The sequence below is a fragment of the Vicugna pacos genome, chromosome 10 (assembly GCF_048564905.1).
Source record: "Vicugna pacos chromosome 10, VicPac4, whole genome shotgun sequence".
NCBI classification, from domain to species: domain Eukaryota; kingdom Metazoa; phylum Chordata; class Mammalia; order Artiodactyla; family Camelidae; genus Vicugna; species Vicugna pacos.
The window spans coordinates 42,859,218-42,885,738 of NC_132996.1; the positions used below are offsets into that span (position 1 = coordinate 42,859,218).

A 26,521-nucleotide genomic window follows, 5' to 3' on the forward strand; every position below is an offset into this window, starting at 1 on the left:
TCTTTGTAATTTAAGGATATCTGTAAATAGAGACAGTTGTACTTCTTTTCAATTTATATGTCTTTTATTTCTTTTACTTGACTAATTGCTGTGGCTAGGACTTCCAGTATTCTATTGAACAGAAGTGGCAAGAATGGGCATTCTTGTCTTTTCCCTAATCAAAAAGGAAAAGCTTTCAGCTTTTCACCATTGAGTATGATGGTAACTGTGAGCTTGTCATATATGGCCATTATTATGTTGAGATACATTTCCTCTATACCCATATTGATGAGAGTTTTTATCATGATGGATGCTGAATTCTGTCAAATGCTTTTTCTGCAACTGTTGAGATGATTATATGTTTTAATCATTTATTTTGTTGATGTGATAGGCATTTATCACTATAAACTTCTTCCTAGAACTGCTTCTGCTCCATCTCACAATTTTATATTGTATTTACAGTTTTCATTTGTCTGAAGATATTTTTTGATTTCTCATTTGACTTTTCTTAGACTCATTGTTTGTTCAGTAATATATCCTTTAGTCTCCGCATATTTGCGAATTTTCTGGTTTTCATTTTTCTTATAATTGATTTCTACTTTCATACCATTGTGGTCAGAAAAGATGCCTGATACAATTTCAGACTTTTTAAATTTATTAAGACTTGTTTTGTAGTGTTAATATATGATCTTTTCCTGGAGAACGTTTCATGTGCATTTAAAAGAAAATATGTTCTGCTGCTGTTGGATGAATGTCTCTCTTGCTTCTCCTTCTGGGATCTGTATTATGCAAATGTTTGTCCACTTCATATGATCCCATAACTCCCTTAAGCTAACTTCATTTTTTTTCCTCTCGTTTTTCATTTTCATTTTATTAATTTTGCTGCCTGGATGATTTCTACCTCTCTTACTTGGAATTTGCAGATTCTTTCTTCACTTTATCTGGTATGCTGTCAAACCCTTCTATTGAATTTACAATATAACAATTCTATTCAGCTCTATGATTTCTGTTTACTACTTTCTTATATTATCTGTCTCTTTGTTCAGATTCTCACTTTGTTCATGCATTGTTCTCCTGACCTTGGTAAGCATCTTAGTGACCATTAATTGAACTCTTTCTCAGCTAAATCACTTACCTCCATTTCATTAAGGTCTTTTTCTGAGGTTTATCTTTTATTTGGAACATATTCCTCTGTTTCTTCATTTACCTTGCCTCTCTGTGTTGATTTCAGTGCATTAGATAAAACAGCTACCTCTTCCAGCCTTGAAAGTGTGGCCTTTGATTGTACAAGCTTCCTTCTTTGTTCTTAGTGGCTCCTAGTATTTGGGTTGTGCCAACACCTGTTTGTGTCCCAAAAGGGAAGATCTCAGTCAGCACCTAGATGCAGGCTGTTTGGAAGCTGGACCCTCAGGCATCAGCTTTTAAAGTAAGCAAATAGATTTCTTTCAGGGAGAGATTGGAAGATGGGCATTTGTGTCTGTTGCCTTTACATTTAGTCCTGGGGAGAAAGCCAGTTAGGAACTGTTTGTTTGTTTGCTGCGGTACTCAAAACAGTACAGTACTGGCGTAAAGGTAGGCATACGCACCAATGAAACAGAATGAAGTCCAGAAATAAATCCACACATATATGGTTAACTAATCTGCAACGGAATTTCCAAGAAAACACAATGGGGAGAGAACAGTCTCTTCAACGAAGGGTGCTGGGAAAACTGAATGTTGACTTGCAAAAGAGTGAAATTGGATCCTTACCGTACATCATCACAAAAATAAACTCAAAATGGATTAAAGAGAAATATGAGAACTGAATCTATAAAACTCCTACAAGAAAATAGAAATTCTTTATGACATTGGCCTTGGCAATGATTTCATGCATATGACACCAAAGCTGAGGCAACAACAGCAACAAAGAAGCCAGACTATATCAAACTAAAATGCTTCTTCACAGCAGAGACAACAGTCAGAGTGAAAAGCCAACCCATGGAATGGCAGAAAATATTTGCAAACCATGTATCTCATAAGGGGTTAATCTCCAAAATATATCAGGAACTCCTGTAGCTCTATAGTAAAAGAAAAAACTGATAACCTGATTGAAAACTGGGCACAGGACTTGAATAGACATTCCTCCAAAGAAGTTATGCAAATGGATAACAGGTATATGAAAAAGTGCTTGATGTCATTAGCTATCAGGGAAATGCAAATCAAACCACAATGAGATGTCATCTCACATCTGTCAGGATGGCTATTACTAAAATAACAGAAGACAGGTGTTGATGGGGATGTGGAGAGTTATAATGAACTTTTGCATACTATTGGTGGGATTGCTAAATGGTGCAGCTTGAAAACGGTGTGGAAGTTCCTCAAAAATTAAAATAGAACTGCCATGTGATCCAGCAATCTCACGTCTGGGTGTTTACCCAAAATAATTGAAATCAGGATCTCAAAGTGAAAGTTTTTAAAAAATCGTATATGTTATATTTATACTATATATAATATTATATATTGTACATATATAGAGAGAGAGACAGAGAGGGAGAGAGACAGGAAGAGAAACAGAGAAAGAGACATGCTGTGCTGTGAAATGGCTCTTATGTTTTCCTTTAATTTTTCTAAGCCTGAGAAAGTGGTACATTTGCTTGTATGATTTCAGTAAAAGTCAGGCAGACAAAATCTAGGTATTAGTAAAGGGTCAAGTTTAAATATTTCTTCAGATTATCTGAATGAAGAAAGAGAGCAATGATCCTGAAAAAAAATTATTGCATGGACTGTTGTCTAAGAAACTCATTTGTACTTATATGTATATGTGAGTTATGTCAACACTATTACGTAGTATTTAGCTAAAATTAATAATTTTGTAATTTTATCATCAAACATAATAGTGACAGAAGAACCATTGTGCAGCCAATATGATTTTTTAAAGTAAAGAAAAATCCTGTTATTTTTGTTCTTCATTTGTTTCTCCATCTCTTTATTGTGTTTGTTTTTATACATTTCTTTGCCCGCAGTCACATTGTTTTTGGAGTTTTGGAAACAGCGACAAGCCAGACTGGAATATGAATGGGACCTGGTGGACTTTGAAGAGGAACAGCAGCAGCTTCAGCTGAGACCTGAGTTTGAAGCCATGTGCACGCACAGGAAGATGAACACAGTGACTAAGGTAGATCGGGAAGCTGAAATGGGCAGCAGATGTTCCAGTGAACACACTGCTGCAAGTGGCTTCTCTAATAATGATGTGTATTTTAATTTGCCTTTAAAATGTTCTCCAACATATAAATCATAAAAGCTTTTTTTACTTGCTTCTAATATACATTTCAAACACATGCAAAAGTAGGTAGAAATGTCAAATAGGCCCCAGGGTGGAGCCATCACCCAGCTTCAATTAATATTAACTCATGGACAGTGTTTCTTCATTTATACACCTACCGCTCCCTGCCACTATATTATTTTGAAGCAAATTCAAGTCATCGTATCATGAAATACATAGTCTTACTACTAAGTGAAATCAAATGAAGTGAAAAATAGTGTGTGTGCTGTTGGCTTTGCATGTAAATATATATGCATGGAAATACATATACTAAGTTAATACATAAAAGTAGTATTAAGGTAGTGGGCTTATGAGTGGTCACTTTATTAGACAAATGTTTATTCACCTAGTCCATTCTAATTGTTCGTAATGGAAACATCATCACACTGGTGTCTGAGAAGGAAAGTCTAGATTTGGGGATAACTGGCAAACTAGCTGTATATTGTGAGTTATTTGATTTCTTGGCACCTCGTTTTTTGTTTTTTGTTTTTTGTTTTTCATGTGAAAATAGAAGGTACTTTGCAGACTCTTGGCCACATATTCTTGGAGTTTCTACCTTCCTGTTAACTATAATCGCCATGTTACCTGACGCTATTAGACGGAGAATAGAATATGTCTCTAAAAGTCTCTTCAGTAGAATTTCCTACTCTGTTCAGGATACTATTCTTGTCTATAATACTTAGAATTCTTTTCACAGTTTAGACATCCACTAAACATTTATTAAATTGCATTGATACATTCTAAAAAAAATTCAGTAAATGAAATAAAGAGAAAAATCACTTCAGAAAATACATTAACAACTTGGGTGGCAATTTGAAAGTAATTAAAATATATTAAAAGAGATTATCATAATAATGACTTCTATCTATTCATACTTAATGGGATAAAAAAGAAAATAAAAGCAGGCCTATTGGCTTTGCCAAAAATTATTGACCTAAAGACAATCTGTACTGAATGTTTACATTTGTTTATTTTTGTTTTTTTTTGTTTTTTTGTGGGGGGAGGTAATTAGGTTATTTTATTTTATTTATTTACTTTAGAGGAGGTACCAGGGACTGAACCTAGGACTTCATGCTTGCTAAGCATCCGCTCTACCGCTTGAGCTAAACCCTCCCCCCTACCGTTGAACTATACCCTCCCCCCCCTTACATTTGAAACCAGTTGAAGGACAGTATGTATTGATTCACTGTGAATCATCTACTTCACTTAGCTGTAATGGTTTTGAAAATGAGGGTGTTTTTTGTTTGTTGTTTTGTTTTGTTTTTCACTTTGTTGCAGTGTTCCCTCAGTGGTTAAGCACAACCAGAACTTTACATTTGAGTCTACTGGGAACACACACACGCATGCATGGACACACACACATGCACATACAAATATGCTCAGGCACACGAACACACATACACTGGATACACACATGCACACACATGTGCATAATCACATGTATGCACACGTATCTGGGGGCTGTTAGCATTCAGTTCTTTCTGAAAATCTTTAAGATTGTGAAAATATAAAATCTTATGTGTTAGATAGAATTACATGATTTCTGCTGACAGCTTTTTTTACTGTATGGCAGTATTTGCAGAGAGGGATAGCTCTGCCTCTTGAGATAGCTAAAAATATCAGCTGATATGGCTAGTATCTTTCATTAATGATTTAAAAAACATAATGGTGGAAAAGTCTGGGCCCCTGAACTGTGGAAGAAGACAATTAATACTGTAACTGTAAATAAGGCACCCTATTTAATATCACGCAGAGCAATTACAGCAGCCCTCAGGTTGAGTTTGCTTTCCTGTCTACCTCACCCTGAATACCACTCTATTTCAACACTCAGGAAACAGTGTGTATCTTGTCTATCTCATATAATTTGTAAAATGTCTCATCTAAGAGCCCTACAGATTTCTGCTTAGAAGTAAGGAGCCGTTACTTTCCATGAGCAGTAGTGACCCCACTCGGGAGGTTTCTACTGTAACGGGACTTTGTGATTTTGACTATTGCTTGGAGTCCTAACTTTAAGGGTAGACTTTGAATTTTGCTGTGATTTCTTCAAAATTACAGGAGATGGAACCTCACATGCCTCTATGTAATCGTATTCCATGGTACTTTTTATCGGGAGCCACAGTGACGTTATGGGTAAGTGTTCTTTAAAAACTGTTATCATCTATTTGATGTAAGGTTGTATTGGGATTATGTCAGCAGTTTCATCTACAATGGCTCTGGAGTCCCTCTCTTCCATCCCCTTCCACAGTATTTTTTTTTTTTTCAGTAGCACTCTTATATAAGATAAACTGTAATTTACATGGATGTGCCATCACTGAATCTTGGAAAAGGAGTTGGGGGAGAGAGAGGTGCTTCATCTTAACGCCTGGCCTTTCCCCCTTCCAGCTGTTCAATCATTTGGTGATAACTTGAAATCAGAACAGAATAACAATTTGATTGCAGACTATTTGGTTAGTTTTTAAAAAATTATTAATTCATCTTTATCTCCATTTATAATATCTCTACAAAATGAAAAGTAACTTCATACTATTAAGGTTTACTCTCTTGCTGAGACAAATGGAAGAAAATGTTAATTCTACTTGAAAATTTAATCAGTATATCCCATTGTGAGGCAGTCAGGTTTTTCTCCATGCCTTTAACTGATAGATTCCTCCATCATCATCATAATCTGGTTCCTGCCTTCCCCTTTACAGATTTATGTCCTCTTACAGTTGACCTTTAATTTTAGGAAAAGAGGCAATGATACCCTCTGAGAGGTTAGCGTGTTGAAGTATAAATAATTAGTAGTTGTAGACTATAGTTTAATCTCACCAGTCAATACTGTCTCATAATGTTTTATCTTGGACATTTCTTGTTAAAAGATACTCGTTTTTCTATGTTAAATTTGTGTTTTCCTAGATGATGTAACAGTCATTTTAGAAGAGATGATAAAAAAAAAAAGGGGGTAATAATCAGTTTGGGACACTCTTTGAAAAATATTCTGGAGTGTGGTTCTAGAAAATCACTCTGTCTTTTATTTCTGGTACTCATTCAGTTTGATTCAGTTCCTCAACTTTCAGAATAAAATTCTCTAATCATTGATATAAATATTTTTTGTTTTTTGCAATATGGGAAGGTATAAAATTCATACCAGATCTATACAAATATCTAAACTACCAGGCATATCAGATGACTAATGGCAATATTCTGAAGGGAAATGAAATCAAATCTTTAAACATATTTTTCTTGGGAAAATAAGTAATCTGTACACTACGTGTTTAACTACAGCCTAGAGCAGAAGTTGCCAAACATTTGCTGTAAAAGATATATTTTTGGCTTTGTGGACTACAGATTGTCTCTGGTACTTAATTGTCTTTGTTTTTCTTTACAACTTTTAAAAATGAAAAAAAAAAAAAGCCCACATTCTTACCTCAAGGGTTACACAAGAACAAGTAAGACCATAGGCAGACTCTGGCCTGCTGGCTAGTTTTCCAGCTTTTTCCAGGGGATGGACCTAGAGGATGGGCAATGAATATTTTTTTATTTTTGACTTACTGAGCTGCTACTATATGCCTGTCTCTCACCTTTTTACTTTCCTAGTTTTCATTTCCTGCCATCTATGGTGAGAGAGACTGATTTGGTTTGCTTTCCAAAATAGAGTCGCTAAACTTAATGCATGAGGTGAGGAGAAGAGTGTTTCAGATAGGCACGCATGATAGGGTTACAGAGATGAGAGTGAGCAGTTGTTTGCTTCCCTTCCCCAGATGTCTCTGGTCATCGCGTGCATGGTAGCGGTGATTGTGTACCGCCTGTCCGTCTTTGCCACCTTCGCTAGCTTCGTGGAAAGTGAAGCATCCCTGAAGCATGTCAAAAGTTTCCTCACTCCGCAGATAACCACCTCACTCACTGGGTCCTGCCTGAACTTCATTGTCATCTTGATCTTGAATTTCTTTTATGAAAAGATATCTGCCTGGATTACAAAAATGGGTAAGCTGGCCAGATGGTTAGTATTACTCTGAAAAAGGATTCCTGCCAATGCTGTACGTCCATTTTGGATCACCCCCAGCAAGTGCATTATTTTAAGGTACTTTTGCTCTGCAAGTTGACCCGCAGCCCGGTGCTTCAGAATCCCTGAGCAGCTACCTTCAGGTGTGTTATAATGGAAGCAAGAAGAAGAACTAAAAAAATAAATAAATAAAAACAAAACAAAACAAGAAAAACATTCTTGCCTTAATTCTCCCTTCATGGGGCTGGTTGAAGCCTAAGTAAAAATCTTCACTTTTCTCAAGACGCAGATAATTTTTATTTCATGTATATGGTTTTTAGATTTTGAAAACCATTGTGAGAAAAAAATGACATTCAGGTCCTCCTGAATGTCTTAGAACCTGGATTATTTTCTTTCAAAAATTTAAAAATTTCTCCTAAAGTGAAGAGGGAAGTTGCAGGAGTGCTGGGTGGAGTGGGAGATTGAGTCAGGGCGAGCGGCTTGGCACAGTTACTCCTGGTCTGGCCCCCTGCAGGTTGGACATACTATCAGAGACGACTCCAGCCTCAGCTTCTCTGGCAGCACTCTCTGCAGAGGCTCTCGCCTCTCTAAATCTATACACTGACGTGCCAACGGGAACCAAAAAGGTAGCACTGTACACTCAGCACCAGAGCAAGCACTGGGAGGCAACTGTAATTAGATGCCATTTTCAAATCTGAAGATCTTCTACCTCAGTTTTACTTCTTTTTTCTGCTAGCAACATCAAAAAAAGAAAGAAAAAATTCATGGCAAATAGAACCCAAAAGCAAAGCACCAAAAAAAAACCTTCCGCTTTCTCCAACGAGGAAAATCACTTGTATTCACATTAGAGATTTTGTAGGAGTGCAACTAAATTTCAGTAAGACTGAGGAGTTATCTGTGTTTTTAGAATATGTGTTACTACTTCGGTATCGCTAAAAATGTCATGGATTTGGCTGGATCAGCTCATGCTTTTGGGAGATCGTCAGCTCAGGAAAACATGCTCCCTTACTCTTCTGTGCCTTATGTTGTTCTACTGTGGTGCCAAGAGAAGCTAACATTTTCTTATCTGTGGAATTCATTAAATGATAGATCATGAGCATGCATTTTAAATAAAAGAGAGGGGAAAATGTGTACTATTACTGCCATTATTTGCATGACATCATTTTCACAATTGATAAAGCCATTTAATTCATGAGAGGAAAGCACAATTCAGTTTGGAAATCATCCTCTGCCCTTTATATAATTTATTCTGTTTAAACGTGATTGAAAACAGATCAGAGAGAAAGATCTGATATGCTTACAGGATACTGGAGAGTGTATGGGGATGAGCATAAGGCTCTTCAGCCCGATAAGGCTGTGAATTCCGTATTCTGACTGTGTGACCCTAGGCATGTATTTCATCCCTCTAAATGTAATAAGGACAGCTTCGTAGGCTTCTCCAGTGATTAGATTAATGCAAAATCTCTAACAGAAAGCCTAGAACATATCCATAGTTACTTACTATTGATCAATTATGACCAGAGTGGGGAGCACTTCAGTAGACTCCCAGAATAACATGACTAGATGTCCACTTGTCCTGGGGAGTACAAAATTTAAGGAAGGAGCATTATTAAACCTTGGTGTTTTTTATTTACCAGAACTTCCTCGAACTTACCAGGAGTATGAGAGCAGTCTTACCTTGAAAATGTTCCTGTTTCAGTTTGTGAATTATTATTCATCCTGCTTCTACGTAGCTTTCTTTAAAGGGAAGATCGTGGGCTATCCCGGAAGATACACATATTTGTTTCACGTGTGGAGAAGTGAAGAGGTAAAAATTCTCTTGAGAAGTGAGGTTTGTAGCTTCAGTAACTCAGTGTTAACTAAATACCTTCCGGTGTGCCCAGTGCTAACTCAGGTGTTACCAAGTTGCAGAAGTCTAGGACCCTGACTCTGTCTACAGAGGGTATTGGTCTTGGAATCCTGGTATCTGACAGACTTTCCAGTTACTTTTGGGCAAGAAGTTATATTTTACCTATTATTAGGTATAAAATTTGAGCTATGAACTGGAATAAGTAAGTTCCTGAAGGCTTCTGGCAAAGGACGGATGATAACTTTCTGGAGGTACAGCAAAAAGGGCTCTACCATGTGTACAGAGTTAGACCAGTTCAGTGGCTTCCAAACCTGGCTGTGCATCCAGATCATGTGGAGAAAATAACAACTTCCAGCGCTAACCCAGATATAAAGTTTCAGAATCTTCTAAGGATGAGAACCAGAAATCTGTTTTTAACATATTTCACAGTTGAGTCTAATGCAGCTAGACTGGTACTGCGCTGTGATCATGCTTGGAACTATTGAGCTAAATATCCCTTTAATATCCATTCCAACCCAAATCTTCAGATTCTAACTGTCTGGCTTGGGATTTCTTTTGTTGCAGAAGTCCATCTTTCATCATTCACTTTATTTTTCTCTTTTTCCTTTTTACTAGTGTGATCCTGGAGGCTGTCTAATAGAATTGACAACCCAGTTGACCATCATAATGACTGGGAAACAGGTCTTTGGAAACGTTAAAGAAGCTATATATCCGTATGTATGACTTAGAGTTTTTGCTTGATTTAAGTAACCATGAGAGATTTCCTCTGGAAGATTTGATTATCATGGTACCTTTGATTAGCAAAGGTTTACGTCAACAACAACAAAAAAAAGACTTCACTTTTAATCAACAATCAAGACCATATTAAGGGAATACAGACTTTTTAAAATATGCATCTCTATTGCTTGAGTAAAGTTGAGGGAAAGGTAATTATCTCTCTCTCCTGTGCAGATTCCACTGGGAAATCTAAGTGTTACATGCTCTGTAGATTTTTCTACATGCTTTATATTATTCTTCAAAACTACTCAAAGTTGAACCCTTTAAAAATGTCTGTGTTCATGGACACCTCTGTTACCAAACCAAACTCAGATCTGCTTGCCTGCGTGCAGTAAATCCAATCTGCTGACACCAGGTTGTGGTGAAGGGAAGTGTGGCGTTTACTATAAGGCACCAAGCAAGGAGTCCTGGACACCTAGTGCTGTAAAAGCCGGAACTCTCTAATACGTTTCAGGAAAACGTTTTTAAAGACTAGGTGAGGGAGGGGGTCTCAGGGCATGTGATCACCTCGTGCACTGTCCTCTGATTGGTTGGTGGTGAGATAAAAGGCTCATGTCACAGGGGTCCCATTATCAGTCCTTAGGTTCCAGTCCATATGCTCATGGTCCTCAAGTAGTCAACATCTTCTGTTCTGTGGAGGTTTTCACATCTGTAGAACAACTCAGGACACGTGCATCAGATACTGGTATCTGGGTTACTTCAGAGAGGAGCTAACGCAGAGGACATGGCCGGGAAGGCCCCACGGGGTCCTGCTTGGTTGTACATCTAGGCACAAAAACTGGTCATGAATGAAATGCTAACACATGAAAGAATCACTCTCTGTCCCAAAAGCATAGCAATAATGAGTACCTTATAAAAAAAGAAAATCAAAGTGACAGCTAATCTCAAATACAAGGTGAAAATTTCCATGGGAAAAAGATTAAGAATTATAAACCTGTTATCTTGTACGGCTCCAGCTTTGGAAATGATAGTGTCAGAGTTTAGCACCTGCAGCGTGAATTGGACCAAATGTGCACCATTTAAGACAGGGGACTAGCCGGTTTCACTGTACTGAAATCAGGAGCTAGGTTTATTCCTATTTACTCATGAAAGACGGTAGAAAGCACCCTCCCCGCTCTGCTCTCGCCCACCCCACTGTCTCCTCGTGCTCCTGGGGTGCTACTTCGTGTGCTGACAAAGGCAGGCTTACCCTTTCAAACAGTATTTGATACACCACATCCCTAGTATTGCCACATGTTTTTTAAACCCTAGGTCTAGATTGAGAAGCTGGAGAGCAGAATGGAGGTAACTCCTAACCCAAACACAAGAGGGAGAATAAAATATGCACAGAGAGGAAAAGAGACAGTCAGGGGAGTCAAGGAAAAAAGAAACAAGTACATTTAAGCCTACAAACCAACATTCAAAAACTTGCAAAGCCCGCCTTCCCCACTCTCCACTATCTGCAGTACCATGCATGTCGCACAGCAAGAGCGAGCCTCGTGCTAGGTCTTCATGCTGTTCCAGGATTCGTCTGTTCCTGCGCCAGTAGTCCCCTCCCCTAGTTAACTCTTCAGTGCTGGTGGGACAGGTTTTACCAACTTACTCTTCATCTATAGAAATGTCTTGGCTCTCCCTGTTCTTTCATGTTTCCGTGTGAATTTTAGAATCATCTTGTCAGATTTCACATGGGAAAGTATTTTGGGTTTTTGACTGAAATTACATTTTGATGGTTTCAATAAAAACAACTGACATTTTATTATGCTGGGTCTTTTTATTCATGAACATTTATTTTGAACTCTAATGACTTCAAATAAATATTTAAACTTTGGCATATAGGTCATATGTCTTTTGTCAAACCCATTTCTAGATACTTCTGATTTTAATTGCTATTGTAAATGATATCTTTTTAAAAATTATGTTTTCTACCAGTGTTTTCTGAGTATATGGGAATGAAATATATTGATAAACTCTATTATTATTCTTAATAATTTTTGTCTAATTTCATTTGGGTTTTCTATACAGACAGCCCATTAACATGACTGTTAATAATCATAGATTTCTCCTCTATTTCTGATTCTTCTGCCTTTTTCTTTTTTCATCTTATTGTTCTGGGTAAGAGCTCCAATAAAGTCTTGACTGTGATCACACACTCTTATTTTGTTCTTGATTCCAAAAAGAATGCTTCTGACTTTTCCCCAGTAAGATTGATGTTCACCCCAGGATTTTGGTAGGTGCTTTTGATCAGTTTGAGGTAATTACCTTCTTATCCTACTTTGGAGTAATAAATAGTTTTTAATAGGTGATTGAAATACATCAGATGTATTTTTCTTTTTAAAATTTTTTTTCTGGGGGAGGGAGGCAATTAGTTTTATTTTTGTTTATTTATTTATTTAACGAAAGTACTGGGGATCGAACCCAGGACCTCGTGCATGTTAAGCACGCGCTCTACAACTGCACTATACCCTCCCCCTATCAGATGCATTTTTCTGCATCAATCAACATGGTTTCATATTTGCCTCCTTAAATCTATTAAAATGGTCTCTTACATTGATTGAGTTTCTAATAAAAACCCTTTTAGTTCCTTTAAGTAATCTAACATCATGATATATTATTTTTATGTAGTGTAGAAGTTAATTAGGTAATACTCTGATTAGGATTTTTACATTTATTTTCATGTGTTAGATAAGCCTCTACATTCCCTTGTCATGCATTTTCTATTGTAACCGATTTCTCATTTCCCCAAGTGGCCATCTGAGTATCATAACATAAAGGTTAGTAAATTAAATAGAAAAAACAGTGCTGTGGTGACCCTTTCCTCCACGCGCTCTTTCACAGAACTGTCTGAGTACATACATTTCCATGCAGAGAGTCAGGGCTGTATTACTTTCTTAATCACCCTCATAGAGACCTTTTGCCCTCAGCAGTTACTGTGAACAGAACACTAGATTTGAACTTGGACCTGAGCTGTAGTGCTGCCTCTACTTGTTCTGTGATCTTAGGTTACTTCACCTCTCTTACTGCCCATTTCAAGATCTGATTCTCTGACCCCTTTCTTTTAAACCCTATTCATGCATTTACTTTAATCACTTCCAACAGCTTGGTTCTGAATTGGTGGAGACGCCGAAAGGCTCGAACCAACTCTGAAAAGCTATACAGTCGATGGGAGCAGGACCATGACCTTGAAACTTTTGGTTCCCTTGGGCTATTCTATGAGTACTTGGAAACAGGTAATTTTCAACCACTGTCTTGAAACATGGAATAGGCTGAGTAAAATGTGTTTTTCAGCTCTTAATATTTCTTCCTGCCTTGCACGTAGTAGGTGTTCAATAAATCATTGGATGGTGGGATTGAAAAAAAAGATGGATGGATATGACAAGATTGGTTCAGTTTTTCTATTTCCCACCAAACAGAATGCAGAATGGAATTTAGTTTCAAAACACAAGTCTCAGAGATATTTTTTCCCTGTCAATGGAATGTAAATATTGTTGAGCCAAATAAAGTAAGGATCTCAAATTAAATTTAAATAGCTTTCTCCTTTTGTTTGTCTCAGTGACCGCTCATAGAGAGAACACATTGAAAAGCATTTCCAGAGTCTGACATACATTTAGTGTATGTCCTTCATTTCAGGCTGCAAAGAAGAAGGCTAAAAGCAGTTATGCAAGGAAATCCCAAATTTGACACAAGAAATGCATAAAATATTCTAAGGATTGAACAGAGAAGAGATCTTGTGGTGAAATTTTAGGAGAGACAATGATGGGGACTGCTTGTGGAGTTTACTCAGAGTGTTTCCTCTCAAGGGACTGTCTCTGCTTCTTTGGAATTAAGAGGGACAGTTTTCCCAACTTATTCTCAAGGCCCATAAAAGTCATGGTAGAATAAATGAGATGACCTGAATTTGTTACTGATTCTCCAGTATAATACATACATATAATACCTGGATTAAAATAGGTAAATTTAGGACAAATAGGAAGAAGTCTCCAGTTATAAAATTAGGTAGTCCTTGTTTTATGGAGTGATAAGACTGATTTTTAGTTAATCGTGTATGTTTCAAGTGGATTTGTGCATAAATGCATCAGAAATTATGACTGAAGTTAAAAGATGAAGTCAAGGGTTCATAACAAGATTAACTACCATTGACTGAGACGCAGCTAAGAGTTAACTAATTCTGATGTTTTACATACATCATCTGTAATCTAGAAACATGCTACAAAATAGTCATTGTCCACTGCATTTTATTTTAGAGGATACTGAAACTTGGATAGTTTAAAGTAATTTGCCACAGGCCACAAAGATTATAAGTATAGATCTAGATTTGAACCTAGAAATTCAAGCTGTTCCTGAATAATACTTCATCTTAATTTTCTATCGCTTGGTTCAATAGAGAAGATGGGAAGGAAGCAGTTTCTCTACTTGGTTTAATAGATGACAAGACTGATTCTAATGAAGAAGTCTTATGAGAAAAGCTGAAATCTAGAAGCATTCGAGATCTGTCTAAAAATAGAGGGCTAGTGGAAGATCCTTTCTTCCTTCAATAGAAAGACATTTTAGTATCTCTGATTCCTTTTTTCTTCACTTACATGGGAAGCCCCGGTCTGCCAACTGCATGGATTCTTTTATCCCGAGCATTGATGGAACCAAAGGAGAAAAATGGGCAGAGAAGCCAGCATACACAGGTGTCAAGTCTTAGTGAGGAAAGAGAGTAAAACTTATTTTAAAAATGTCAAGATAGTACAGAGGATCAGGACCTTAACAAGTACCTCAATTCCAGAATATGTATATTTCCTTTGCTACATAAAATTTATATATGTTTCCAATGCTTTATATGATTCATTTTCTGATTTATTCTCAAATACTTTGTTTGTACTACCTTTCCCTCTGTTAGCCTCTTCAAATCTTAAATAATACATTCATTTATAAGGCTTGTAGTTGAATACTTTTGTATACCCAGAGCATACAAATGAGTTGGTCGTTGTCTCTGACTTTAAAAAGTACATAGATTAGCAAGGTAGAAATTTGATTACCCCATAGACCAGCATGGAACTAACCATAGACCATAATAAAAGACTATGTTTTAAGAAGAATAAGAATATCTTATCTAACAAGAATAGATACTGTTTTCAACAAGCAGATCCCTAAAGAAACAGCAGGGAGAGAACTGAGCTGTGCATGCCCGTTTTCTCCTTCCTGTTGTAGCGAGCAAATAAGTCACTATGTTTCCTACCAGGAGGAGGAAGTGGGCAGCTGGAAAGAGGCCTGGCATGTTTTGCCGGTGTAGATCCCTCCAAAATGAAGGAAAGAGGCAGGAGTTGGGCGGAGTGTTCCCCCATTTTCCCTCCACAATAATGAGTTTGTGAATTTTTATTTCTTTAATAAAAATTTTTTTTATTAAAGTGTAGTTGATTTACAATGTTGAGTTAATTTCTGTGTACAGCATAGTGATTCAGTTATACACATGTGTATATATATATATATTTTTTTCATATTCTTTTTTACTATAGGTTAAAATGTTTTTCTTTTTTCGCTGCAGTTATCCAGTTTGGATTTGTTACATTATTTGTGGCGTCTTTTCCTTTGGCTCCTCTTCTTGCTCTCTTGAATAATATTATAGAGATTCGAGTGGATGCCTGGAAGCTTACTACTCAGTACAGGAGACCTGTAGCTGCTAAGGCTCATAGCATAGGTGTTTGGCAAGACATTCTCTATGGAATGGCTGTCCTTTCTGTTGCAACTAATGTAAGTAGACCTATTTCAGTAAGATAATTCTGTACTTTATTTTGTTTTCTGGGGGATGAGGGGAGGTGAGTGATATTTAACTAAGCATTTATTCACATTAATTTCATCATGGTGACAGTTTAGAAAGATAAAACATCCCTAAACTTTTATACACTAAACAGCACAGACAAATCTGTGACATGCAAACTCTTAGAAATACAAGGAAAACTATAAAACACATGCTCATTAGAATACCATGATACAGTTTTACAGCATATGGCAGAGTAAGACAGAAAATAAGTAATGGTATAAAGGATTTAAGTAATACAATTAAAGCTTGATTATACATAAAGTTGTATACTGCAAATAAGACATAAGATTTACCTTTTATATTTATGGATCACTTATTAAAAATGATAATAAAACTAAATTCCCCAAAGTAGAAATTATACACCACATATTCTCCAACAATAATGGTATAAAAATTGAAATTAATAATAAGACAGCCAAAAAAGAAAATTTAACCACTTAACACTCATGCTTATAAGGAAGCTTTATTATACAATGAAGAAATAATACTGAAATTGTAAGGGTAGCCTAATTAAAATGAAAACCTAAATGTAACCTACAGTTAAAATGTATAGCAACACATGCTTATATTATTAAAAAGAAGACAGAAAAGCATGAGTTGAGCATGTAACTTAAGAAACTTAAGGAAAAATGTAAAGCGAATCATTAGAAAGTAGTAAGAAAGAATTAATAAATATATAATCAAAAATAACCAAATTAGAAAACAAACAAAAAGCAATGTAATTGCTAAGTCAATCAAGAGTTGGTTCACTGAAAAGACAAAATAAACAAAACTCTGAAAATCTCAAGAAAAAAAGAGTTACGAGGTACAAGTGAGAAAATTATGAGAGACGGCTATGTATGCGTTTATTCTAATACTTTATAAAATCTATTTGAAATTATCACATTTTCTAGAAAATAAAACTGCCAAAATGCATTCAGTAAGTGACAGAAACCCTGAAATGGACCAGTAGCTTTAGAAGCAATATTAAATACTTTTTAAAAATCTACCACTAAAGATGTAGATGGCAGAGCCCGATGGTTTTAAATTGATTTGTCTTACCTGAAGGAAATGTGCTGTGCACACTACTCCAGCGCTTAGGAAAGGATGGGAAGATGCCATTCCTGTGGAATCAAATACTGAAATTAATTGCACTGAACTGTGGGAAATGTCTCAGGTCCTCTCTCTCTTCTCCATTCCCTACACACACACATATGCATGCAGACGTACACACACTCACAGTCTGTCCCAGTTTATGGAGTTGGTCTAGGCAAGTAAATTTGGTTAAGGACAGTAGAACCGTGTTAAGAAACAAAAAGAAATGTAAGAAATAGCAAGGCATGATGGAAAGAGACAGATACAGGCATGGTGTTTTTGGAGACAGATACATTTCGGTTAAATTTTCAACGTAGCCACTTTTTAGCTATGAAATCTTGGAATATTAATCATATACTATAAATGAACTACTTCATGTTCTAGACTCATAGCTCACGTTTCAAAGACTCATATTAGCGTGATTGGTAATAGCATTCTAAACATTTTGCATCTATATGTCACATGGAACTGAAAGACAAAACTAGATTGTTAGCTCATAATCTCTCTCTTGCTTTGTCCTTTAGGCTTTTATTGTTGCATTTACATCAGACATGATTCCTCGTTTAGTTTACTACTATGCCTACTCAACAAATAGCATTGAGCCTTTAAAAGGGTATGTCAACGACAGCCTGTCAACATTCCTGATAGCGGATTTTCCAAACAACACTGTGCCTTCGGAAAAACGGGACTTCACCACTTGCAGGTTTTCTCTTAATTTCTTAGGTTTTAATTTTGCTTTTTAAATGTATTTCTTAAGTTCTCCATTTCCTTCATGTCTTAAAAAATGTTTTACTTGGGGCAGTAAAAATTTCTGATGAATAAAGTACATGCACATTTCTAGAATGCATACATTGTATGGTTCTGGTTTAGGAAAGTAGAATGTCCAGAAGTAAGAGATATTATGGAGAAAGATAATGACAATTTTGAAATATTTCTTATTTTCAAATTTATTGGAAAATTTTTCTCCAACAAATGCCCCCTTGATCCCAAGTTATAGTATCTTTAGATCCTACAGCATGGTCATAATATATGTGTGTTTAAGCTACTTGAATTTAACTATATGTCCTCAAAACAAGATAGAGTGAGGTAGATGTGATTAGTTCACTGGCCATCCCATTTAAAAGGTTTCTTCCATGTAGGAAGGAGTGTGAAATTGAATTTGTGAACCTGCTGTTTTCACCCTCAGTGTCTCATTTACTGTGGGGATCTTTTTACTCTAGGATTAATGATTATATATATAAAAATTAGTTGTGTAGTGTGTTTATGTGTGTGTGTGTGTTACATCAAGGCTTTTAAACTTAAACCTTAAACCAACTGCTTTATCTGGGATTCTGACAAAAACCCAGCAAAATGGTGCAACACATGTAGACAAAACATTGTTATGGTCCATATTTTTATATAGAGGAATCATGACATGGACAAGTGTCAGATTTCTTGATGCCATCAATTCCTAGCTGAACTAAATTTTTGAAGAACATCAAGATCTAGAAACTTTGTAGAAAAAAAAAATGAACTTAGAAATTGATCACCAAGAAAACTCCAGAAGGATAATAAGGAAAACAAAAACGATGAAGTGCCAGATAAGCCGAGAGAAAATAGAGCTTTAAGAAAATGGAACCGGTTGACAATGTCAAGTCCTGTCCTTCACAGGTCAAATACGACAGGGATTAAAATATTCCTTCAGCTTAATGACAGGAGACCGTTGGTTTCAGTGCAGCGATGATGGAAGTAGGCGTGTCAAGGAGTAGGAAGAGAGGGAATGGAAAGAGCAAATGTTGCTAACTCTTTGGAGAAATTTGTCTTTGAAGGCAAGGAGAAGTTTCACTTGTGTCTTCTGCTATATCTTTATTATGCATGAGTAGCATAGGGCCGTGACTTTTATCTCTGTAAGAAAGAAATGTTTCATAATAGCAGTATTTTCCTTTGACTTGACTTCTGTGGTCACCTAAAAAGTCTCTTAAAAGGAATAATGTGGATTTATGCTAGGTCTCTTGTTTGAAGCTACAGCTAATTTTTGGCATACACTTCCATTTTTTTTCAGGTACAGAGATTACAGAAATCCTCCTGATCACGATGAGAAATATTTTCATAATATGAAGTACTGGCACGTCCTTGCTGCCAAGATGACCTTCATCATAGTTATGGAGGTAAACCTTTCTCAGCCTTCATTCCAGTTCGTCTCTTTTTTCCCTTTAGGCATATGTTTCTAAAGGTATCTGCTCCACAGAAAATTAGCATTATCTCAATAGATTGTTTTGAAGGAAGTATTGGTTGTCACAAAAAGTAACTTAGGAATATTTTCAGTACAATGGATTGCCTGTTATTCAGTTGCTATTGAAGATAACATACTGACAGAAAAGGTCCCTTGAGGCCAGTGTGAGGGCAGAGGATCTGCTGATTTTGCTGAATACCCACTCTACACTGGTTCCAGAGGCTATAATAATAACTGTGTAAATTTGACTTCATTATTCACCCTTGACAAACGAGTCCAAGAGTCAGCAAAATTAGGTAGTTGGTTTAAAGATAATCAGCTAATATTAGAGCTGGGTTTCAGTGCCAGATGTCTCACTGCCAAGCCTCTGCTCTGCCCACTGTCTTACGTTTCCTCCCTGGTGGAATATCTAGTGTAATTATGGATACAAGTCCTGCAGTAAAAGAGAACGAATATGGAGGGGTATTAGATAGACTAAGTTAACAAACTGAGTGCTGCAAATTATAAGACATGAAGACCAATAAGAGAGAGATAAATGTAAGGCACTTCTTCACTTGCCAGTAAAGGCCAATAATAGACTAGGCAAGTCTAATGCAAGCACCACAGATTCCAATCAGTTTTTGTGTAATTTATTTTATTTTTATCAAGGTTATACATGTAAGTAATTTAAAGCCCCACCCCTCTCAGTTCTTTATGAATTTATCACTTTCACTCCCACATTTTCCATCAGAGGTTTAGATCACCTTGCAGTCTGGTAAATTACAATAGGAATTCTTTTGAATTTTTGTTTTTGTTTGTTTATTATTTTCATTAACTTTTCAATCATCCCAGGCTCCGACTCAGCATTATTCTGGGACTTCTGTTCAACTTCTCTTGTATTGAATACTATATTCTCTCCCATTCTTGGATTACTAGCTTATTTTGATAAAGCACATCTTTCTTTAATTTTCTGAGGAAAATAATGGGCTGTCAATTTTCGAGAACTTGAATATTAAAATTTTTTCTTTTTCTTGTAAGTGATTAATTGGTATAGAATTCAAGACTAAAAGTCATCTCCCTTGAAAATTTTTCAACCAACTTTATTTGGGTATTCCTGAAATTTTCAAAGACATTGCTCTATTTTCTGTCAGCTTCTACTGTTGTTATAAAATACAATACTGTTTTAATTCCCCAGTCTTTGTTTATGATCTCTTTTATATCGATAAGCTTTGAGGAGTCTCTCACTAGTCCTTCTTTTATGAAACTTCACAAGACAGTCAGTTGATACTGAACAATATTCATTGTTCTGCACACTCACTGAAGCCCCTTGAATCTGAAAATGTAATTACCCTTCAGGTGCATTGTATTATTTCTTTGATGATTTCCTTATCTTCTCTGTTCTGTCTTTCTGGAACTTCTGTTGTTCAGGTGTTATAACTCCCCGTTTTGAAGTTCTAACTAATTTTCTCTCCTATAAATAGGCAGATTCATATCTTTGTCTTTTTATTGTATTTTGCTTCCATCATTATTTCTGTTTCCTCTTCATTCTGTTTATTTGTTTTAGTCTTATCCTCTCAGGTTAGAGACTGTCTTACATATTTGGTTGTTACTGGCAGTCTCCTTGTATTTAAGCGCAAAGCAGTGGAAGCTGATGATAAGCCCTGTGTGCATACAGGAGGAATGCCACTTGCGTGGGTTTCACTGCAGCGTGATAAGCTAGTGAGGAAGCCTTTTCATTTGAGGTCAACAGAATTTTGATATCTGTAATTCTGATTTCACAGATTAGCTATTTTTCAATGTGCTAAATTCCATTTAGTTGCCCTGTTTTCAGTATGGTGCCACACCTCCAACTTCTGCTCTCTCCACTGCCCCTGAGTTCACAGCTTTCTGTCTTAATTTCTGCAGAGAATATGGTGCTCCGTTGCTGTTAGGGTGGGGCTGGAAAGGAGAACCTGGATATGGATGAAAGAGAGGTTCTGAAAATTCATCTGCTCCTTACACAAATTTTTAACTAATCCTCTTATTTTCCACTCCACCTGCACATGCCTTCAAAATCTTTAGGCCCTTCATTCATGAACTTTCCTGACGATTTAAAACAAAATTGGCTTTTATCTTGGTCCCTATCATCACCATATCACTAACTGCAAATTTCAGTGCCAGCTTTCTTCATTCTTTTGAGTCCGTAATCACTGTTTCCTCCCTTTTCTTTTTGTCTTTGTTAATGAGACCATATTTTAAAAATTTCTTTACAAATATTTTGTTAGGATTTCAGGAGGGAGCATGGATTAAGTATATATTTAATAACTTTTCAACTAGAATCTTTGTAATTATGTGCTTTAGTATATATTTATTTGTTTAATGTCAGTCTTTGTAGGAAAGCTCCAGAACAGGGACCATATCTTCTCGCCTTCCTTTCTACCTACAGTGTTGAGCATAGATTGAATGAATGAAATGATTTGCAAGAATTTCCTGCTGAACATCTGATAATTCTAACAGTGTCTCTGATTTTCTTTTATGCTTCCTGTAGCACATTGTGTTTTTAATCAAGTTTTTGTTGGCCTGGATGATCCCTGATGTTCCAAAAGATGTTGTGGAAAGAATCAAGAGAGAAAAGTTAATGACTGTCAAGATTCTCCACGACTTTGAGCTTAACAAACTAAAAGAGAACTTGAAAATGACTTCTGATGATTTTGCCAAGCATGTTCTTATTCAGGAAAACAAAGCCCAGCTGGCTCAGTCCACAGTCTGAGCGGCACAGCCGGCCAGCGGCCAGCGGCCTGTCTGACTTCACAGTCATATTCCCTGGGTTTGGGGCCAGAAGGCAGAAGCCATGTGTTGATTTTAACCCCCTCTTTCTTTTCTTCAACTCAAAGTTTTTTGTACCCTTTTATAGAGGCCAGTTTGGTAGAGGTTGGAAGGAGCTTTTCTGCTTCATTGGCTGGGCCCGCCCCAGACACCATTCTCGGGGGTTCTGTAGATGATTGTTTAAAATGTGTATGAAATCAGAATATATTAAAATCGTGGGATGTTGCAGTTTAGAACTAAACACTGGTTGTGCGCTATCCCATCACCTTCCAGTGCAGCTGCTCATTTTCATGGTCTTCTTTCTGTTGGGTTATTTTATATCTCCTTCCCATCAAGAGAAATCCTGGGGGGAAAAGAAGAGAAGTGAAGAGGCCTACTGAGCCATATGTGTGTGTGTGTGTGTGTGTGTGTGTGTGTGTGTGTGTATACCTTGCCATTTTAGACTATGCAGAAAAACCAAAATCAGATAACATAAGAAAACTCACATACTAAAATTACTGGGTAAATATCATGGCAGGAGTTTGTTCCCGAAATCCTCCTGAATAAGGTAAACTTCCATCAGAATTCCAGATAGCCCTTCCAGGTAAATACAGAATTGATTTTTCAAGAGACGGAACAGAATTGATTTTTCAAGAGACGGAATGTTTGAGTCTCAGCAAAGGACTAACAACTCAGTTCTTTAAAGATAACGTTTTGGTAACAGTAGTTTTAAGACTGGATTGTCTTATCTGGAAAGTAGCATAAAGAAAAGTATTAGATTGTTTCAGGTCTTCAAGTAAATGAAAAATATATAGAGAAGTAAGTGTGTCTTCCTAGTAGTTAATGAATGCAAGACAATGTGTGTTGATTAATTTATTGATCTCAACCTAAAAAAGCATTGAATTATTTTTAAAAATCATTTTTCTTCTACAAAGCCTTTTTTTGCGTTATGAAGCTTGTTTGAGCATTAGCTATTTGTGTAAGTTAGGTACAAGTTGTTTGTGAAATGTTATCTCGTTGTTTAAAGCAATCTCAAATCTTTTCATGAGTTTACAATTTTTTCTGTTGATGCATCACTGTACAACACCCAGTGCCTTGTTCTTACGCCTTTGACCCACAAGATGTGGTTGTGTTATTGATCTGATGTGATGTAACATCTCAAATGTGAACCTGTTTTAGAGAAATTGCCAGTTTAAGATCAATCACAGAGTTTAACACCAAATGTGGATCAACCAAGTAAGAATAAAGTGATGGATTTGATAGCTAAGTAAAAAAAAAAAAATTGTTGAATTATTTCTCTCATACTTATGCCTGTGGCACATGTATCCCACTTCTTGTTCTTCTTTCCCTTAAAAAAATACTTAATAAATGTTTTTAACACTATAGAGACATACAGTTTAGTTATATAATATTTGAATCTCTAGTTTCAAATTGCAGTTCAGTTTCAAAAAATTGTGTTTTTTAATTGCACACAAAAGAAGAAACTTTATTATAAGATTTTTTAAAAAGGTGGTATTTCATTATGTGATCCTAAAACATTTTCATAGAATGTCCAGTATTGAGTATATGGCATATAGTAGTAACTAATGATTAGTATTAAGCATTTAGAACTGAGGGTTGTGCATTTTATAAAGCCACGAGACAGTTACTCCAATATTGGTAGTGATGATTTGTCATTCACTAGGTAGATCTTATGAACATTTTTGCATAATTTAAAATGATCTTGTTATTGAAGAATGATTTCACAAGTGAAGGAGAGATATTTTCTTGCTTGAGAGAACCAGTCAGTGTTACTGTGAAACTAGTCTCAACCGCAGTATCTGTGGCTTGTCAAATCAGCCCCTGAGTTACAGTGATGTGGGGTGTGTTGCCCAGCTCATGTTGCTTCCTTCCTGGGTGCCGATAACAATAAGGAAGAGCATGGAAGTTGATTTCTCGGATATAGCTTTCTTTTTTTATGGCTTAACAGTGTTCATGGAGCTAGATTGTAAGATAAATAAAGCTAGATTTCATTCACAAGGTTATCAGTACACTGCAGTCTTAAACCAACTCAAGTGTTGGGTTTCTAGGATGTATGGAGAAGCTAGCAAGGGAGGAAATTGTTTTTAAGATAAGTAAATAGTTCCTATGATTGGTAGATATTTTCCTTTTAAAATGTCATTGACAAATACTTTGTATTCACATTTCAGTTTTCCACCAAGAAGTTTTGAGACAGGAGGGAAGAGGGCAGAGTACAACCACTGAAGGAATGACACAGCCATTGAGGCCAGGGCAAACTGGGTACAACCAAGATGGCAGAAGACTTCCGGTAGACCTTGAGCCTCGAGGCACACCCACAGGCGACAGTTCCTAGGCTGACCATGAAAGGTCCAAAAGTGGACGGGGCCCAATTCGTGGAAATCCCTGCCCCTTAACCAAAATAGTTGGAAGGATCCTCCTACTAACTAGTATATGAAATTACCAAGCCCATAAAAACTAACAACCCTGCACCTGGTCGTCCCTTTCTCTGTTGCCTTCTAAGACAGCCTGCACTCTGTCTATGGCGTATGTATCTCTCTAAATAAGCTTGCTTCCACTTTACTGTGCCTCACTCTTGAATTCTTTCCTACGTGAGGCAAGAACCTATTCTCTGGCAACAGAGTCTCCTTTTTCACAGATTTTTAAATGAAACACAAGTACCCCTCACTTTCCTTAAAGCTTGAAAAACAAAATCCGAAGCCAAGTCGATTCAGATTTGTCTTATGTAATTAAACGTATTAGATATGGTGGGAAGGTTGAATTGAGCACCTGACTCCCAAATGTAAGTTGATATTTATCAGTATGGCAGATGTTTTTTTATCATTCAATCAAACCCATATTTATTTTTGTCAGAAATCTTTCAAGAATCATTTCAGATTTTATTTGAAATAAGAAGAAGTGCAAAAGCCAAAAAAAAAAAACCTCTCCAAATATCACCTCAAATCCTTCATCAGCTTTTCTTTGGATAAAAGAAGCAGAATCCACTTCAAAACATTTCTTTTAGAGGAACCCATCAGGAGAGGGGAGTGTCTTTAATTAAATGAAAAGCTATCTTATTTTTGCTGTGTCTCATGACTCCTCTTGACTTTAACATTCTTCTTTTAACTAAACTAAGCAAGTTCTCAAGGAAAATAAAAAGGAAAGAAAAAGATAATAAAGAAAAGGAGGGACAGGATAAGGAGATAAGAGTGTTCTGGTGTGCTTTTGTAGGGAGAGAGGTGTCAGGAGGTGCATAGTGCAGCTGTGGGTGGTAGAGGAATGTCTCTTTCCTAAGCCATTTATGGAGGGTGTCGACTGAAATAAATGCACAGCCTAAAAGTTGAGAGTTATGTTTTATTTGGAGGACATTTCTGAGGACTCTAACCCCTTCGATCCCGGGATGACAGCCTCTCAGATGGCTCTGAGGGACTGCTCCGAAGAGGTAGGGGAGGAGCTAGGATATGTAGGAGCTTTACAACAAAGACCAGATGGTTGGAATAATAAAAGATTACTTGTTACCTAAGGAAAACCAGGCATCTCAAGTTAAAGAATTTAGTGCTTTTCTATGTACTGAGGGGAACAAATATTTGGGCTCGCTGAATTCACTCCTTTGACAAGCACCTACCTATCTAGGGCCAGCATCCTGTCCTTTCTTATTCTGAGTCCCCTCAGGGTGCACCATTGTGAGTGGCTACAGAGGCCGGGCTGCAGGCTTGTCTTCACAGGGGGGTGGCGGCAGCCGCTGATGACTTTGACGGTTTCAGCATTCTTTGTTTATTGATACGGTTTGCAGTATTTTTCGTTAACAAGGGTGAGAGAAAAGCCAAGGAAATTTAATTGAAAACTATTATGTGTCAAATGTAAAATTTTGATTCCAAAGTGACGTGTAATGTCGGGTGCTGTATGTTGATTTACTTAGTTGAGGGTGAGGAAATTGTACTACTGATTCAAAAGGTGACTACTGTTTTGAAAGAACCTCTCTAATAGTTGTTTTTAATCAGTAATAGTTATGTCATCAAAGGATGTTATTAAGGAAAATAACATCGCAGTTGCACTCTAGAAATCGATGTCACAGAGATCCTCACAAATTTGTGAACTGCAGACAGAAAAATGTGTGTAGAAAGTCAATAGCTCAGTTATATTCTATTCATTGCAGCATCGTCTATATTGGCCAGATACTGGAAATAACCAAAGACTAATTCGTAGTAAAATGATCAAATAAGTTAACATTATTGGATATAATGCAATGCATTCACTAAAATTAATATGGAGATTTTACAAAATAGCGATCTCACTTATGTACAGTTAGTTCACAATTTAACTTAACAGTAAAAACTGGGATAAGCAACAACAAAAAAATTTTTTCTGTTATTACTCTTATCTTGATCGCCACCTGCTGGTAGACAGGGAGAAATATGTAAGTTTTAACTGTTAACCAGATTTCCAACTTCGTTGGATGTAAAGACATAAACAGTACTTGTAGGTGGATCTCAGTAATTCCTGGATAAAAATGCTCCGTCTCTCAGAGAGCCTGTCTTCTGTCTTGCTTCTACTGCAAAGATGCTGCTCCAGTTTATTCGTGGCAAGAAATGTGGTGTGGGGGAAGAAGGGTCTCTGGCCTCATGCTGATTTTGGTGTGTGCACTGCTCCCTGCTGTTCTTGGCAAAAGAACCCTTGTAGGGCTAGTCACCGGGGGCCCTGCTGGCATCCTAAGGCAGGTGAACCTGCAGTGGCTTCTGGTGACATACCATGGCAGGGAAATGCATACTGGCTCGGATAATAATACTCCTTGAGAGGGGCAGCTG

General features: G+C 36.8%; 1 protein-coding gene across 1 annotated transcript in view; it reads left to right on the forward strand.

Moving 5' to 3' along the window:
- The window catches only part of ANO5 (anoctamin 5), a 68,717-nt gene extending 45,615 nt beyond the window's left edge, over nt 1-23,102 (forward strand). The window contains exons 12-21 of the mRNA XM_031681083.2: nt 2,982-3,133; nt 5,336-5,410; nt 7,021-7,243; nt 8,900-9,069; nt 9,727-9,824; nt 12,964-13,094; nt 15,395-15,600; nt 17,269-17,447; nt 18,786-18,891; nt 21,463-23,102. Coding sequence (XP_031536943.2) covers nt 2,982-3,133; nt 5,336-5,410; nt 7,021-7,243; nt 8,900-9,069; nt 9,727-9,824; nt 12,964-13,094; nt 15,395-15,600; nt 17,269-17,447; nt 18,786-18,891; nt 21,463-21,684 — 1,562 coding nt within the window. The 3' untranslated portion in view covers nt 21,685-23,102. The remainder of the gene's footprint in view (nt 1-2,981; nt 3,134-5,335; nt 5,411-7,020; nt 7,244-8,899; nt 9,070-9,726; nt 9,825-12,963; nt 13,095-15,394; nt 15,601-17,268; nt 17,448-18,785; nt 18,892-21,462) is intronic.
- Nucleotides 23,103-26,521: the final 3,419 nt, after the last annotated feature.